Source organism: Sphaeramia orbicularis, chromosome 8, assembly GCF_902148855.1.
Source record: "Sphaeramia orbicularis chromosome 8, fSphaOr1.1, whole genome shotgun sequence".
NCBI lineage: Eukaryota > Metazoa > Chordata > Actinopteri > Kurtiformes > Apogonidae > Sphaeramia > Sphaeramia orbicularis.
The window spans coordinates 20,136,443-20,155,627 of NC_043964.1; the positions used below are offsets into that span (position 1 = coordinate 20,136,443).

Genomic DNA, 19,185 nt, shown 5'->3' on the forward strand with positions numbered 1-19,185 from the left:
ACAGATTTTGGGATTACATAAAGGTAGACAGGTATTTATGTATGAATGTATGAGTGGATGCACAGGTGTTTGTGTGTCTACTAGTTGATATTATTATGTATCCACCTTTGTTTGTATTTGCTGCCTGTCTTTTATCATTGATCTTTTATGTTTATGAGACAAAAACTACATTGAGTCTGTCGCCAGAGTTAATTGTTAATTATATACTACTTGTTCTTGTATGGAGAAACATATTAAGATTGCCATGTTTGCATTTGAAAAGTTCAATAAAAACGTGAATTAAAAAAAAAACATTGCATACAGGAAAAAATAGATCTATAAGATTTTGGACAGTGATACACATTTTATAATGTTGTCTCTAAAAATTACCACAGTTAGCCTGACAGGTAAAAAAAAAAAAAAAAACAATCAAGATGTGATTAAAGTGTAGACTTTCAGGTTTAATTTACGGGGTTTGACAAAAATATTGCACTGGCCACTTAGGAATTACAACAATTTTAAATATAGTCCAACCACTTTCAGAGGCTCCAGAGTAATTTGACAAGCAGCTTCATGTCCAGATGTGGCCAATTCCCTGGTTATTCTTTGCCAATTTAATCCATAAAGACCCAGTCCTACTTTTTGTGTCAGTTCCCACATATTTTTTTCTCTCTATTTAACTTTACTTAAGGACAAGATATGTATGATGTAAAAAAACAAACAAAAAAAAAAAAAACGTATGGCATCAGGTACATTCAGTCAGGCCCATAAATATTTGGACAATGACAGAAATTTTATAGATTTGAAATGAAGCAATCACTTCAAATCCACAAATTCAACACTCAAAATCAACTCCAGTCCTTTTATCTGCTTAACCCAAAAAGACCCAAATATACGCCAGTGACCAAAAGCATCTACTGATCTAAAATGTTAAATAACTTTAGATCCACTAATCCTATCAATACATGTAGATAATTAGTGTATGATGTAGTTTGTCATCTTTTCATGGTCATCAGATATGACCCATTTGGACGTTCAGAGGCTCCGTAGTTACCATGGAAACACTGTCATCTTCTACAACATTGATTCACCAGTAAAACCCATGGAGTTGGATCAATGACAGTGGATGGACACTTGTTTTATGTTCAGTTACTGATAGATTTTACTGATAAAGTCACTTTTTTTCAGTTTTCTGTTTTTGGCATTGATAACCCTCAAATGTAATCTCAGCACGATGATTAAAATACACTATATTGCCAAAAGTATTGGCTCACCCATCCAAATAATCAGAATCAGGTGTTCCAGTCACTTCCATGGCCACAGGTGCACTGTAAAAACTGTGATCAGGGTTAAGTAATATTTACTAAATAAATAAGAGTAAACTATACATAATAAAAAAGACTGTGTGCAGTTTCGAATCACACTGAGCTGAATTCACCAAATTTGAATAATTTATTAATTGCTTTTTACTCAGATTTTTAAAAAATAAAATCAGCTGAGAACCAGTGAGTAGAATTTAATTATGTTTATCAGGAAAGTCAAAATTGCAGAAAATTGGAAAATTTTACTCATTGGGAGCTCTTAATTTTAACCACCTCCCACCTAAGGCATTTTTCATCAGGACATCAATCTGCCACCATTTCACGGACGACCGTTTGCTTAAAGGTAAGACCTGTTTAATTGTTCTTAGTTAACTAACAATTCAAGTGTCTGTAACAGTTAACCATTGTTTTGCGTTACTGCAAATTACCAAACATGCCAACTTTACTGCACTGTAAGTCAAAATTAAGTTATAGTGTTAGTGATTCGAAGTCAGTCTGCGTCGTCTTTGATTCGACTAAAAGCATTGCAATGATTGAAAAAGTAGTCTCAAGGTCACAATTTAATGTGACTTTTCCTAGTATAAGGTAATACCGTTATATAATGGCCGTAAAATACAAGCTAATATTTTATTTCATGTAGTTTTGGGGCCTCAGCCCAAGCTCCCCCTCCACCACCAGAACAAGCTAGCTAGCACGCGCCCACACTGTGATGGAGGAACTAACGTTTCTGTTAATGGTGAGTAATCAAACTTAGGAGTTTGGTTTAAAGTTACTGCATTAGTTTGCACTATTAAATTGTACTCGAGTAACATTTTTACTCAAGTAGCTTGTTAAAGCAGAATACTATAGCTTTTGTAATGATACACATTTCGGAAGAAAAATCAGTCGTTTTTGTGTCGTTACATTTTAAAACAAAGTGCGCGGTTTCGTCTTTCTTAATTTAATTCGGAGTTATTTTCATCGAACGTCTGTTAATGTGTTTTGAGCACAATGGCTGGTGTTTTGCTAATCCCCAGTTCACCAGCTCTCACCAAGGCTCAGCATTAACATTCCGTTAGTTCCATTAGGATGGCATGAACGGCCTTCCTTGGTTTTTTACTCAGTTTTCTCGGAGTAACGTTATGTTTTCAGTCTGTGGTTGCAGCTCACACTGACAGATAAACAGTTACACCCAGCTGTGTGTGTGAATGCTGGGTTCAGATCAGTGCATAGAGCTTGGTCCGGACTCTGAGCTGCCAGAGAGAGGCTTCGTTAGTCTGTCTGTTTGCGACCACACATTTAACACTGTACACACTGTGCATCATTTTATTATTATGTTAACATGCCAAGCTCAACATATCCAAATGCTACGCAATGTCTCCTTTTTCCACTAACGTTATAGAAGTCCTACTGCCAACAGTGTGTATCCACAGAGTAAATCACCCAGTTTAGCATTGGACATTCTTATAGAATGATGAGACCAAAATAAATACCAGAAAAAGAGACCATATCCACATGGGAAAACGATCAGAATACATTTCCTTTTATAAATAATTTGCCTTATAATGTTTCATTCACCTCAGGTGAAAGTGAAGAAGGGAACAAAGACTTGTAGGTTTAAAAGACAACTTTTGATGAAGCATAAGATCTTTTAATTATATTATATTATAAATTTTCTTTGTTAGGGTTATTCTTAGCCTCATTCTTATTTACATGACATGTTTCAGTGTTATTAACATCCTCTTAAGGTAAAGGATGTACAAAGGTCATTAAGCTTCAACAGTTATTTCATGCCACTGTTTGTTTATGATTTGCTATGTTTTTTGTTTTTTCATGGAAGTAAGTCTACTGTAAGTGTCTAACTAGTCTTTCAGAGGCTACTGGGTTATTTAAATATGGTTCTTTACTTTAGTAAGATCATGGACCTCTTTCTGCTTTGCGCCCCTAAACAAATGTTCTCTTATTGTCCTCATGTTATTAGAGACCTGAATGTAGTGGACTTAGATCTGATACATGGATAGTTATCCAAAGAAAGGTTAAATCAAGGCATCTGGACTTGTTTTTAGGTATTGAAGATGTTTCTTAAAGAACAAGAAGCCTTTGGATGAGAGGTGAAATGTCTTCAAGATCTAAAAACAAGTCCAGTTGCCTTGATTCAACCCTCTTTGGATGATAAACTGATATTTACAGGTATCCGAGTGACAATGTTTGGAAGTTTCTTAACACTCAAATTTTCATCATTCAGTATGTGGACAAGCAAGTGTAAATTTCGATTGTTTAAGTTACTATTAGTATGTTCCCTGTTGTTTGTGTGTGTGTGTGTGTGTGTGTTAATTAAATGCTGTTATGAATTTATTTCCAGATGCATGAGGAATCTATGACTAAAAGTTCTGAACAGGTATGTATCACACTTACATTATGCGTAATACACCACATGCTGTGATACCATATTTCACATACAGTACATGCTGTGTAAAAGTTTGTATAGCATTTGTATTGTAGAAATTGATAACTATTTTTGTATCAACTTTTGCTGCATAAAAAGCAGATTAACTACAGTTTAAATTGTTAGTGATGTTCAAAACCTGTAGTTCCAACCTGAATTTGAAATTAAAGCAGCAGAATAGATAGAAATACTGATCACAGGTTTCTCATAGACATACAGTTAAATTAAGTTAATGGTTTGTACATACTTTTCCACACCTGTAACACTAATTAATCATGTTTTCGTCATGTGACAGCAAAAAAGTTTATTGTAGACATTCTTAAAGGGATAGTTCAGTTATTTTAGAGGAGTACATTGCACAGCATCTGTACCAGTATAATTGTCTGTTTCTCCACAGTGGGGACACGTAGATCACAATCTACTGCAGGTAAGACACTAACTATGGATAAATACCTCATACAATCTCACTTCAAAAAATCAACTGTCCCTTTATGATGTCAGACAAAATATGAAACCAATTTTAAGGTAATATGCCCATCAACAAATGCCGTACAATAAATATTAAAATCAAAGGTGCCCAATCTCTTACATGTAATGGGTTAGGATTAGTGTCACACCTCTTACCGTAACCAGAGTTCAGCTACCTAGCGAGCCATGGGGTGGAGAAAGATGCAGCGGTGGTTACAAATTCAGTGAAGCCCCTTGTGACATCAAGTGGAACCACAAATCTGAATGGTTCTGTTAATCACATGAGTACAGAGCAAGCAGCCCACATTAAACTGACTGAGTTGTTGTTTCAGTTTCTGTGTTAGTAGGCATATCAGAGACCCAAATAAAAAAAAAAGTGACTTTTTTCATAATATGACCCATTTAACATGCTGTAGAGTCTAACCCAGAAGGTAAACAATCGACAAACATGGAGGTTGTAAAAATGATCTGTAGTAGGTTGCTTATTGCTTTTGAAAAATGTCATAAGAAGAGTATGCATGTTTGTAATATTTTACACTTTAAAACTGGTTTCATGATTTGTCTTTCAGATCCAGGATGAGTTTCACAGAATCACAATGGTGCATCTTGAACCGAAGTTCAAGTCCAAGCTGGATGAATGTACTCCTCGGCTTCTGAACCTCTTCCACTCCAAGGGCAGAAGCATGGGGTTGAGGTTGCAGGCTATCCTACTCAAGGTATCCTTCATTACCTCCACCAGGAGGTATTGTGATCCCTTTGCTTTGTGCGTGTGTGTTTGTTTGTTAGCAAGATAACTCAAAAAGTTATGGACGGATTTTCATGAAATTTTCAGGAAATGATGATACTGGCACAAGGAAGAAATGATTAAAGTTTGGTGGGGGCCAGATCTGTCTTGGCGGAGGTTTGCGCTCTCCGAGTGCTTTTCTTGTTGAGCATTATGTTTGCTAATATTTTATTCTAGGAATTTTGGGATCAAACTGCTGGAATATCATTACTTAAATTTACAGGAGGTAATGTTAGCCTGTGATTCTCTTTATAAATGGAGTATGAAATAACTGCATGAAAATTTGTTTCATTAGTGTTTCATTCTACTGGTCCCTGAGATGGCACAGGAAGGATCCTTGATAGGGGCTTATTAACAGTAATATAAACCACCTGGTGTTTATTTCTTTCATTTCAGACTCCAAGCAATCCTGACATCAACATGACCAGAGATGTTGTCATTCGATGTTTGATGATGTACCTTGGGGAATCTACAGATCAACTCTTAAAAGAGTACGATGTAAGTTGAAGTACATGTTCAAATATAAAGAAGGTGATCTCGCTCATCTCTTCTACTTGGTATGTCTTGGGAAAGTCAAATCACAAAAAGTCATAACTATATTTCTCCCAGTAGTTCTTGGCAAGCTACATCATTCTCCTCTGTTAAGTGTGTTTAAAAGTTTTTATTTTCCATTAAGAAATTTTTAAGTGCTAGTGCAGAAATAGGAAGTGTTATTAAGTGCTTATTATCTCAATTTAATTTCACCAATAGGCAGAATTTAAAACTTGTCAGTAGTTTATGTAATCTTTTTCCTAAGAATGATTTACCGAACAACTGCATTTTTATAAGTCTTATTTTTTTAAAGTCTTTATAATTTGTCCCTAAAAGGTAGCTAAGAAATGCTGGCCAAAGAGCTGCTTTGTGAATACAAAGACATTTTTACAGAGAGACTGAGGCAACTTCTTAAATAAGCGAAGGAGAGCAGAGTTGAACCAGTTGCTGTGGAAGACTTGAAGTTTCAGGAATGAACTTACAGTGCCACATAAGTCTTGTTTCCACTATCAGTACGGTACAGTACAGTACGGATTGGTATGGTAATGGTTCGGATCGGTAACAGGTAGCTTTGCAGTTACACTGTATAAGGGGACCCTTACAGTAGTAGGCGGAGTGTGGACTACTGAAGAGGTACAGGCACTGCGCCATCGAGCTCCTGTTGCACGATGATACAGAGCAGTGCCTGTACCTCTTCAGTAGTCCACACTCCGTTGTTAGCAAGTTCCGACATTTTGCTCTTGAGAAAATACAAACAGAAGATTGGTTGACAGGTGGCCAGTCTTTGTTAGCGAATGTAGAATAAGATATTCATCAATACAGTGCCAGGAAGAAATGATAAAGTAATTGATTTCATTTCAGAAATTTCATTTACAAATATTTACAGCTGTAACTCTGTTCAGCCCATCATCATGTGATTGAATTGTTTTGATTTGTTGGTGAGCTGATTGGATCATTTTCATTTTACCTGGTGTGAAAATATGCTTTTATGTACGATTTTTAAGTGTTATCTCAGATTTGTCTTAATACTGACATAAATACAGTGCATTACAAGCAACGACTATGACAAATTCCAGATTTTCTTGTCCAAACAGTTGGAAGCAATTTGGGAAATAGGACCTTCTCCTTTGGCTGTACTGTCTGATATGCACAATGTTCTTGCTATTACAGGATGCTGATGAAGACAGTGTGTCGCAGGACCTTGCTGTTCAAAACCTGAAGATCTACAACATCAAGGCTAACACGTCAGAAGACCCAGACAACATCGGTATCGTGGTGGAGGGCATGAAAGTTCTAACTGCTCTGGGTAACTTTCCAAGGGCTTGCTCCCTGCTCATTGGGTTGGTGTATGCTGTGAATCTTGCCTATCCAAAGGAGCTCAGGTACACGTTTGAAGTGTTTCAGAAACTTCTCCTTGGGCCTGATAGTTCAAAGCTCTCCCCCAAAGTGAACAGCCTCAGGAATAAGCTACTGGCTCAAGAAAAGGGACCCTTGCTAATCAAAAGGGAATTGACAAGTCACTGTTAAAACCAACACACAAGACTTCGTGAAATGCTTGAGTTTCAGTGAAGTTAGTTAACATTAGTATGACAGCGTATTAAGGCCACATAAGAAAAAAAAGCTTGTCACTACAAGAATAAAGTCGTTATTTAACAAGAATAAAGTCGTAGTTTTAAAAAACTCATTATTTAACGAGAGTACAGTCATTATTTAACGAGAATAAAGTCATTAATTAACAAGAAAAAACTCATTTAACGAGAATAAAGTCGTTATTTAATGAGAATGAAGTTGTTAAATTATGAGAATAAAGTCGTCGTTTTAAAAAGCTCATTATTTAACGAGAATAAACTTATTTAACAAGAATGAAGTCATTGATTGACGAGAATAAAGTAATTATTTAACAAGAATAAAGTCGTACTTTTATGAGATTAAACTCGTAATATTTTGAAAATTCGACAGTTTCCGGTTTTACAGCGAAGGCAACAAGCGAAGCAGCAACTTTCCGTTCTGCTGGACTCAAACACAGTAGAATCCCCACAGTTTCTTCAGAAGCAACAAACCCTCTGTGTTTAGTTCTCTGGTGTTTCCACTGATAGTCCTACAGATGAACACTTAATTAGTTTGTCCTCCACAAAAGAGGAAATTTGCTACAAATCTGTTCGGTTCTGACAACAAACCCAAATGTGTGCAAACTGTCTTCAAAGTCCTTAGACTAATGTGTTTATGGGGAGGACAGACCCAGTATTTAACCTTTGTGCCTAACCCCCATGAAAGTATAACTTCACAAAATGCTCCAAGTTGTACATCGATGAGTAGGTACAACTTCTCATTATATAATGACTTTATTCTCGTTAAATAACAGCTTTATTCTTGTTAATTAACTTTATTCTCGTTAATTAACAACTTTATTCTCGTTAATTAACAACTTTATTCTTGTTAAATAACGACTTTATTCTCGTTAAATAACGACTTTATTCTCGTAGTTACAAGTGAGGTTTTTTTTCTTATGTGGCCCTAATACGCCGTTGTACATTAGGGCAATTTCAGTCAAGTTTGGATTTCTGCATGTGTATTTTTTCTTGCAGTACATTACAAGTGCAATGTAAATGTTGAATTTTTCTGTTATTACACTACAATGTTGTTAAATGCTTCCACGCTATTGGATGGCACCACTCATTCAAGAACCATTTTGCACTTGTTGAATGCTAGATAAACATGTTTTAAAAACCTGCACAAATAAATGTTTATCTGCTGCTGTTTCATGCATTGTGATCTGTTGATGTAACTTGATGCCACAGTTTACTTAAGTTTGTTCAGGATATTGAGTAAATTAGACACAGAAAAATTATGGCAACAAAGTGACATTCAATATTATTGAATAGATTTAAAGTCCTGTGATACAAATTAAAACTTAAAATTAAACAATTATTTTAGGTACAGATAAATAAGAACAACAGTGTAAATGTGTTGAATTAAGCAACAGTGTGCTAGAATATGAGTTGATGTAATTCATTTTATTTACTTAATCCAAATCATTTTTATGCAGATATTTAGTAAATGTAAATCAATTTTACCCATATAATTAATAAATATAAGTCAGTTTCACCTAGATTATCAGTAAATATGAATCAGTTTCCCCCAGATATTTAGTAAATCGAAATAATTTTTGCTCAGATACTTAGTAAATATAAATCAGCTTTCCTTGTGAAATTGACTAGGATTTACTAAGTATTTTTTGGCGATATAACTCATCATTTTGCGTGCTATTACTAAATCCAACACATTTCAACTGTTGCTATGATTAACATGTACTTAATATTTTTTGTTTAAGTTAAGTTAATGAATTCAATACTTTCTAATCAAAATTGTAGAACTTAAAATCTATTCAATTATATTATGTGTCACTTTGTTGCCACAATTTTTTTAAGTAACCATTGGTCATATTTTTTTCAGTGTGTATAAAATCAAGCACCTAGGCATGCAGACTGCTTTTACAAACATTTGTGAAAGAATGGGTCGCTCTCAGGAGCTCAGTGAATTCCAGCGTGGAACTGTGATAGGATGCCACCTGTGCAACAAATCCAGTCGTGAAATTTCCTCGCTCCTAAATATTCCACAGTCAACTGTCAGCTGTATTATAAGAAAGTGGAAGTGTTTGGGAACGACAGCAACTCAGCCACGAGGTGGTAGGCCACGTAAACTGACGGAGCGGGGTCAGTGGATGCTGAGGCGCATAGTGTGAAGAGGTCGCCAACTTTCTGCAGAGTCCATGGCTACAGACCTCCAAACTTCATGTGGCCTTCAGATTAGCTCCAGAACAATGCGCAGAGAGCTTCATGGAATGGGTTTCTGTGGCCGAGCAGCTGCATCCAAGCCATACATCACCAAGTGCAATGCAAAGCGCCAGATGCAGTGGTGTAAAGCACGCCGCCACTGGACTCTGGAGCGGTGGAGGTGCCTTCTCTGGAGTGACCAATCGCAGTTCTCCATCTGGCAATCTGATGGACGGGTCTGGGTTGGCGGTTGCCAGGAGAACGATACTTATCGGACCGCATTGTGCCAAGTGTGAAGTTTGGTGGAGGGGGGATTATGGTGTGGGGTTGTTTTTCAGGAGCTGGGCTTGGCCCCTTAGTTCCAGTGAAAGGAACTGGGAATGCTTCAGCATACCAAGACATTTTGGACAATTCCATGCTCCCAACTTTGTGGGAACAGTTTGGAGCTGGCCCCTTCCTCTTCCAACATGACTGTGCACCAGTGCACAAAGCAAGGTCCATAAAGACATGGATGACAGAGTCTGGTGTGGATGAACTGGACTGGCATGCACAGAGTCCTGACCTCAACCCCATAGAACACCTTTGGGATGAATTAGAGCGGAGACTGAGAGCCAGGCCTTCTGTCCAACATCAGTGTGTGACCTCACAAATGCGCTTCTGGAAGAATGGTCAAAAATTCCCATGAACACACTCCTAAACCTTGTGGACAGCCTTCCCAGAAGAGTTGAAGCTGTTATAGCTGCAAAGGGTGGACCCACGTCATATTGAACCCCATAGACTAGGAATGGGATGTCACTGAAATTCATATGCGAGTCAAGGCAGGTGAACAAATACTTTTGGCAATATAGTGTATATGATCAGTAAAATAAATATAGGAAAATACCTGATTTCCACTGAAAAAAATGCAAAATGGAGAGGATAGTTTTATGATAAATGGTGATAAATCACTTAAGGTGGGTCCAATGGAGACAGACAGAGAGGTGGGACATGACCTTTCCATTAATATGTTTAGTCAGTTTAACTACAGATCATGATGCAGTATAACTTATGATATGACACAATTCACTTCCTGTCTCCTTGGTGGGCACAGTCAGAAGGGTTCAGAAAATTGTGTATGAATGGAAGCAATAAAATATACATCAATAGCATGTGTTTTTTTTTTTCAGGTAACTAACATTATCTAGTTATTTTTATCATTGACTTCATTTTCCTGCTCATTTTTACCTCCTTCAGATGAGATTTGCGTTGTGAAATTTCACAAGAGTTTGTTGCTGAGACGGCGACAACCCTCAAAGTCAATTTGTTCCCTGATCAGATGCAGCTTTAATGCCAGAATGTTCAAAAGATATGTAGAAAAATGAAAAATTGGACCAATATTTCAGTATCTAAAAAAAAAAAAAATCAAAATCTCTGAATCTTACCTTGTATACAGTTGCGGAAAAAATTATTAGACCATCAAAAGTCATCAAAAACAATGGTTATACAATCAAGTACTAACTCCTGTGTGTATCATGTGACTAAAACAGACAGAAAAAAACCCTGGAATGCCTAAAAGCACTGTTTTTGTCAGTACAATGCCATAGCTATTGATATAAGAACTGAAGTGATTTTGGTTATTATCAAGAAAACATGGAAAATGGATAGATATATTTTTGTTGTTATCATTATATTTGTCCAAACAAATGTACCTTTAGTTGTACCAGGCATTAAAATGAACAAGAAATTGAAGAAAAGAAAGGATGGTCCAATAATTTTTCCATTACTGTATATCCTATATATATCCTTATTTCTTGTACATATTCCTCATCTTTAGTATAGATTTAACTTTTTAGTGTGGTTGTATTTTAGTAGTATATGCATATTAAATTTTCATCTTGTAGCTTTCATACATCGTTTACATTTTTCAGTACTTGTATGATATTTTGAATGATATTTTTTATACAGCCCTTTTTTGCACTAATTGTTTTTGCTACTAAATAGAACAGAGCTGTTAAAGGAATTTTCATTGTTCCGTGACAGCGACAATAAAGATCTATTCTATTCTATTCTAAATCCCTTCTTCCATGGAAATGAATGGGATCTGCTACTAATCTCATAAAGGGGGAGAAACCATGTGACGCTCAACCAAGAAATGACTCTATTTAACCGTCTTGTAACCAAATGTGAGTGTGTAGCTTCACTTACTAAGGTTTAAGTAAGCATATGAGATGTTTTTGGGCTTTTTTTTTTTTTTTTTCCGTCTGTCTTCCAAAACTCTTGTCTGACTTTGACAGATCGATGTACAAAATGACTTTGATTCATTACTTATTTTAAAATATGTGCAGCCCCTTGAGCCTCTAATAAGATGGATGCTGACCCAACAGGCTCTGTTCGAAGCATTCCCAACATCATGTTTCAATTTACCTCTTGCCACATTTCCAGTATTTTGAACAGCAAGAGTTGTCAATACAAAAACATCACAACACATATTAGTCACTGAGTTCAAAGAATCTAGAATGTTTCCAAGAGAGATTAATATTTTCCTGCAGTGAAGAAATGAACAAAATTGATTATCAATATGCACGCCCATAAGTGCGTATATTGTGTACCCTCTTCTGCCATGCATCATCAGCATCATACCCTGCTGTTTAAAATAGATTACAGTGTGTACTTGTCATGAATGATGGATCATCATGAACTGGATCCATAGTCGTACCAACCATTTTGCTGATGAGTGGGGAGTGACAGAAAGAATAAATAAACACAGTAAAGCTGACAGAAAATACAGTTTGCAGGAGGGGTTTTCTGTTTTTACATGCTGGACACCCTGGATTTAACTGTGGGAAAAGCTCAGGAAAATGTGAAAAAACACATTTTGCCACTTTATTATCCCTGTTTGTTATCTAGCACAGTGATTAATGTTGCCATTTCCGCAGGAGTTGACTGTTTTCCTGTTGATAAAACCATTAAATAGATTTAGTTGTAAAGATTGATGCATGGAGAAAAGAATGGCTATTGTTTTCTCTTGAGGAATTAAACAAAAGAAAGTGAGACATAGCAGTGTAGTCTAAATATGCAAGGGTTTAAGGACGGTGTAGCATTGATTGCTCTTTTCTTTCCTGCTCAGCCACACACATTTTAAACCCTTAAGGATTATTAGGTTTTTTCTGTCAATGTTTAACCCTATAATGCCAAATGTATCATATTTGATACATGTGTTTTGAAGCCCTCTGCATGATCAGTGATATTTTTTTCTTGAAAAACCTGATGTATACAGTTAGATACATGCAATACACAGATAATCCACCAGAGGAGAGGAATCCGATCACCAGAGGCCTTTCCAGTGACACTACAAGATTGTCATTAATGAAGGAGGCAGAACTTTGCCAATTTCGAAAAGGAATTACAAATTTGTTAGACATTCTTGTGTTATATTATGTTTTTGTTTGTTCAGAAATAATAATATTTGAGCATTGAGACCCGATGTATCAAATATGATACAAAATTAAAACTCATACTTGGAAATTGACATTTGAAAAAAAAAATGTTTTGGGTTGTTCAAAAGGACCAATAAAGGCTCCAGTTTGAAAGAACTGGAATTTTCTGTCAATGCTTTAATGGTTCAGGCTTTACAGGGTTAAAGTTCTGATTTTCTGTAGGCATAACTGTTTCTTTAACCTACTACACAATACATAAGAACTGAAGATTACCTTTAAGATGCAAAGCTGAACAAAGACAGTTTAAAAACAGTGTAATATTTACATTCACACAAAGTGAAGTGGGCGTTATGGTGGTGCAGAAGGTCCTGGGTTCAACTGGCAAAGGTTTCTGTGTGGAGTTTACATGTTCTCCCGTGTCTGTGTGGTTTTCTCCCACCAGCCAAAGAGATCCACCTTAAGTGGTGAAGCATATTAGTCCATCTATTTCACCCATAGGTATGAGTGTGAGATGTGTGAATGGTTGTTCATCTGCATATGTCAGCCCTGGGATGAACTGGCAACAAGCCCAGGGTGTACCCCCCTTCACCTGTTGGTACCTGGGCTCCAAAATCAATGTGACCCTCCAAAAGATTAAACAGTTTGGAAAATGAATGAATGAAAAAAATGTTCAAATAAAGTCAGGTCCGTATTTGGACACTGACACAAATCTTGCAATCATGCCTCTGTTCACCACCACAGTGGATCTGACATGAAAAATGATGTGATTTAAGTGTGGAACTTCAGCTTTAGTTCAAGGGGTTAAACAAAAAGATTGCATAAAGCATTTTGGGATGACAAATATTTTAAACAAATCCCTCATTTTTCAGAAGCACAAAAGTATTTGACAAAATGACATTGTTATATAGTAGTGATGTCAAATGATTACAGTTTTTAATCAGATTAATCACAGGGTTGCTGTGGATTAATTTTGATTAATTACAATTAAATATTCGTTTTTAATCTATATTAATTGCACTTCATTTTGCAGGAGCAAACAGACTCAAGAAAGGAGGGAAGATATATGCACTTAACATATTTGTCTCAAGATGGGTGATGTGTTAACAAAAGCGTTAGCAGAATCCCAGACTAACGTCTGCTTGGCATTAATGTGGTATTTTAAGTTTGAAGTGCTTTGGTGAAAAGAAAACTCCTTCCTGCAGAGGGTGCATAATACTTTATATCGGTCGACTGTTCCGTCTTGGGGTTTTTTGTTTAGTTTTTTTTTTTTTTTTTTTTTTTGCACATATTTCCATTCAGAGGGCCAACATACTATTTAGCGTCTTCTATCTTTATGGGTTGGTTCTGCTGCCTGTCACTACCGGATCAACTGCCCATTTGCACATGGATGACGCTAACTCTACTTGGACAAACTACCCAAAATGCATTGCCAGAGACATTCAGAGTCATTCTGAGCTGCAGATGGGTTGTGTTGAAATTTTTAATCAGATTAATCATGATGATGGATTAATCTGCGTTAACATGTTAATTTTGACAGCCCTATTATAAATATGTTTATTGTTTTTCATAAATGGATGAAATCCTTTTCCGTCAATGACCGCCTGGAGTCTGGAACCCGTGGATGTCGTCAAACACTGAATTTCCTCCCTGGATATGAAATACCATGCAATATTTGTGAAAACCACATGAATAAAAGCTGAAACACTTCAATCCCATCTTGATTCATTTCAGACCCACTGTGGTGGTGTAGAGAGGAAAAATGACAACATCCGTGTCGCTGTCCACACACTTATGGACCTGACTATAAATATCCTAGATGGTAAATAAAACACCCTCCCTTTAAATGAAGTGGGTTTATTTTGGCATTCCTTCAGACTCTAATCATGTGATGCATCCTCTGTTTACCTGTCTATGAACTGCAATGTCCTCCCTCCTGATTACACTAGATGTAGGAGGGAAGATGAGCTCATATCTACACTTTACAAGCACTAAAGAAGGAGGAGGTTCCTGTTCTCCCTCCTACATCTTAAGTGCTACAAAGTCATGGCCATCACCACACACCACACACAGATTGCCGTTGACTGTTTGTTGGTTATCTGTCCTCAGGGCTGCTGGGTCTCTGGGCCATGTTTGTGGTTGCATTTTCAAACAGAACGACAAAAGCCACGGAAGTCTTAAGGCTGAAACTTTTAAAAAAGGAAAATTCTACTTGCTGAGTTTTGTTCTTGTCTATCCCTCATTCAGTTTCCACAAAACGCTTCACTTGTCACCACACACTCCCAAGCCCCTTTAATAAACGCCACAAACGAAAATGTCTGGCTTTGAGTGGCAGAGTGTGACTGTTTAAACCTTTGGGATTGTGGTGTAATCCTACGGAAGACGCAGGCATAACCCGACTTTAAAGTCGCCTCGTCACTCCACATCTGACTGAAAAGCCCGGAGAGGAGAGGCTAAGGACTGTGAACAGCAGCAATCTCTTAAGATAACATCACGTGTACATGTTGCCTTTCCTGGGAATAGATCTCCATTTGATACATGTTGAGTGGAGAGACCCATATGTTTTTGGAAAGGCCTTATATCTGACATTAAGCTTAAAATAGAGTGAAATGTGGGTTACTTCCACTGAGGGGGTCCCGTGGATGAAACTTTGAGGACTGTCACTCAGTAGTTGTGGCTTGCATCAAATGAACAGGTTGTTTAGGCAGCGATCAACGAAAAACCACTTGTTTTTGTTCAGGTATGTTATATTACAAAGCGATGAAATGCAGTAATATAAATGGTGTTCTTAACAAAAGAACAGGCATCATGATATTATGGCTCAAGGACCGAGAAAGGCCAAAGGCTGTAAATGCATGCAGCTGTTCCGAGATCAAACAGGGAATGCATCCAGGTTGTTTTTTGATTCTAAAAAGGAGAAAATAACTTTCCCAAACTTTCCTTTTCCACTGCTTTTTTCCCTTTTTTCCCCTTTGTCTTTTTAGCAGACAGCTGTCTCACACAAGATGCAACTTCCACTGGAGACCTCACTCTTTTCGCTCACACGCTCACTGGCACCTAGTTGCCATGGAAAAGCCCAGAAATGGGGCAGATAACAGTTCAATGAGGGAGCAGAGACTTTGGAAGGTCTAGAGGGAGGCAGCAAGTTTCTAGGGCCCATCCTGTCAAACCATCAAGCGCTTTTGATGCATGAAAACGGAAAAGAAGACACTGAGAGGAAGATTTAGATTTAGGTTTAGTGTGGGGAAAAACACAAAATGAGAGAAGAGTAGGAAAATGGGAGGTGGAAACTAATTTGTTGACTGAAGTTAAATGTGTGCATAGGGAGTTAACGGCATGTGAACGACCCGATAGATGTGACAAAAAATGTACATCTCACTGCAGTGGGAACACTAGGAAACACCAGGTGTAATTTAAGTAAAAAAAAAAAAAAAAACCCACACACTGAAATCAAGATGAAAAATGATCGAGAGAGTCAATATCTTGCAGGCATAAAATGACTCATTGAAATATAGAACAAGTCAGCATGATATCCTGTCTCTGATGCAAGAATTATCTATCAATTATTAAAGTATTAATAATCCCACAAGCACATTGCTGATAATTAATTACTACACACAGTCAGTGAGAGCAATTGAAAATAAGACTGGCTGGCGCTAAAGGCCGATCTATCAAACTAACAAATCAAAATGTGAATTATGAAAAGTACATTTTCCAGGGAAGTTGGAGCATGCTCACTTTAACCAGGATATGGAGCTTCAATAAATTTCAGACAGTCTAAAACAACCGAGTTGAGGATAAGAATGAAGTATCTTTATCATCCAACTGCGAATGATGTGTTGAGTATCAAAGTAGGAAGCGTTCTTAATGTGAGATGAAGCGTGCACACTAATTAACTCCAGACAAGATCAGATGCATTTCCCCGAGTTCATCAGGGAAAACAAGCAAGAAACTCCAACCAACACCTTCTGAGAGATCCAAAGATGAACTCGCTGATTAAAAGGGTTATGGAGGTAAAATAAGGCGAGCAGACAATATGAAATATGCAAACAAACAGATACAGATGAATGCCTAAAAGTGTGAAACCGTCTGACACATCAGCGGGGACTTCCTGGTGACAGCCTCAGTTTTTACAGAGGGTTCTGAAGTAGCACTGTCAAGAGAGACCGCTGAGTGGTACTTGAGTAAAACACCTGTCGGAAATCAAATTCCCTTTTATTTTGAGGTCTCTGTGAGACTGAGGAGCAAAGACATGGGACCTCATTGTAAGAAACAAACCACAGCACAGCAAGTCCAATAACAACAGCCGCCACATGGTTGTAACACGCTGGTATCTCAAAATTTAGTCAGTAATGTACTCTTTTCTTATTGTGGTATAGCAGGGGTGTCAAACTCATTTTAGTTCACAGGTCACATTCAGCCAAATTTGATCTGCAGTGGGCCAAACCAGTGAAATAACAACTAGGGCCGATATTGGCATAAAAATGTAATATCGTTGAATATCGTTATTGTTTTTTTTGCCTATCATTAACCCTTTCATGCATTGTGGTCACTCCAGTAGACAGTTCTTCTCCAGTTGTTCTCTTGTATATTCATAGGTTTTGTTGTTTTAGTTCCATATGAGCCGACACAGTGGACACTTATGTAACATCCCATAATACACTGCAATTCATACCATTACTATAACTTTGCTGTTCTTGATAAACTTGATCTGCACTAACATGTTTAAGTGTAAATCAGTTATTTGTTAGACAAAAAGAGTTGTTTTTTGCATATTATATGAGGTAATAATTAGCATTAGAGTATGTTAAAATGTGAGAAAACATCCATTTAGCAGCCTTAAAAATGTTTTTATTTCATTGTTTTCATTTTACTTTCTGATATTGGGTTTTAAATACATGTTTCTTTACTTAAAAAATTAAATGCATGGACATTTTTGTAACTCCATGGAAAAAAAAAAAACCTTGATCGCAATTTTTTTTTTTTTATGCCTAAGGAGGTATAAAAACACTCCAGAAAAAAAAATCTTGACTAAGGTTCTCATAATTCATGCATGAAAGGGTTAAAACCGATAAAATAATGCCTTGATTTTGCCCGCATTTACCGATGCGTAAATGGAGCATTGTTTGTAGCTGAAAGAAATGTGCAGTTTTCAAAATTGTACAGTAGAGTTGCCACACTGTAATAGACTCATGGAGAGAGGGAGAGAACATAAATAAATATGGTATTTTTTCCACAACTTAAATTGAAGTATGTATTCTTTGTACAGACAGTGTTTACATTTTGAAAGCCTTGTTGCATTTGAGAATGCATCCAATGGGGCATCACAATAAAATTAGGCATGATGTGTTAATTCCATGACAGGAGATATGAGATGTTACCTAAAATTAGTTTAATATCCCACATATATCAGCAGCGGTATCAGTAGATATCGAAATTGGAAATTAAGCGTTGGATAATATCAGCATATCAGTTTTTGGCAAAAAAAGCCAATATCGGACATCCCTAATAACAACATAATAATCTATAAATAATGACAACTCCAAACTTTCCTCTATGTTTTAGAGCAAAAAAAGTAAAATTACATACAAACTATCCTTTAAAACAGGGGTCTCAAACTCATTTTCTTTCAGGTTCCACATTGAGCCCAATTTGATCCGCAGTAGGTCCAACCAGTAAAATAATAACAGAATAACCTATAAATAATGACAACTCCAAACTTTTTTAGTGCAAAAAATAAAATTAAATGATGAAACTATTTCTATCCAAAACAAAAACGATGTGAATAACTGGAAAAAAGTACAATTTGATCAATATTCTGCCTCAACTTATCATTTCTACATGTGCATTATGGATCAGATCTACAAAGACACAAAACAGACAGAATATTGTTAAAATTGTACTTATTTTTCTTTAGACATTTCAGGTTGTTCATATTTGTTCAGGTTACTGACATTTTCTTCTTAAAGGATATCAGAATTTAATGTTTTTTGCACTAAATCAAAGAGAAAAAATTGGTGTTGCCATTATTTAGTTTCAAAATGTCATATTTTTTTCACATTAAACCACAGGTGTCAAACATGCGGCCCGGGGGCCAAAACCGGTCCGCCAAAGGGTCCAGTCTGGCCCACAGGATTTTACTTTGCAAAGTGCAAGTTAGGGCATCAAACTCAAAAATAATATCATAATAACCTATAAATAATGACTAAGCACCAATTTTTTTCTCTTTGATTTAGTGCAAAAACATTGAATTATGAAAATGTTTAGATAAACAAACTTCCTTTAACAATAACATGTGAATAACTTGAACAAATATGAACAACCTGAAATGTCTGAAGAAAATTAAGTGCAATTTTAACAATATTTTGCCTGTTACTAAATGTTTTGTGCCTTTGTAGATCTGACCTATAATGCATATTTATAAATGATAAGTCGAGGCATAATATTGATAAAATTGTACTTACATTTCTTAGCAAATTCCATTTTTTTT

General features: G+C 36.5%; 1 protein-coding gene across 1 annotated transcript; it reads left to right on the forward strand.

Moving 5' to 3' along the window:
* Positions 1-1,979: 1,979 nt before the first annotated feature.
* Positions 1,980-15,756, forward strand: LOC115424785 (uncharacterized). The gene is made up of 7 exons (XM_030142210.1): positions 1,980-2,037; positions 3,643-3,678; positions 4,124-4,153; positions 4,764-4,910; positions 5,375-5,476; positions 6,680-7,025; positions 15,680-15,756. Exons 1-7 carry the CDS (start codon positions 2,011-2,013, stop codon positions 15,754-15,756), a joined length of 765 nt encoding a protein of 254 aa, XP_029998070.1. The 5' UTR covers positions 1,980-2,010.
* Positions 15,757-19,185: the final 3,429 nt, after the last annotated feature.

What these genes read in the sequence shown, in the direction of transcription:
- LOC115424785 (XM_030142210.1), top strand. Translation starts at nt 2,011, where the DNA reads ATGGAGGAACTAACGTTTCTGTTAATG. An exon ending in AACTCTTAAAAGAGTACGAT is followed by an intron (nt 5,477 to 6,679) that starts GTAAGTTGAAGT and finishes TTGCTATTACAG; the next exon opens with GATGCTGATGAAGACAGTGT. An exon ending in AATCAAAAGGGAATTGACAA is followed by an intron (nt 7,026 to 15,679) that starts GTCACTGTTAAA and finishes TTGTCTTTTTAG; the next exon opens with CAGACAGCTGTCTCACACAA.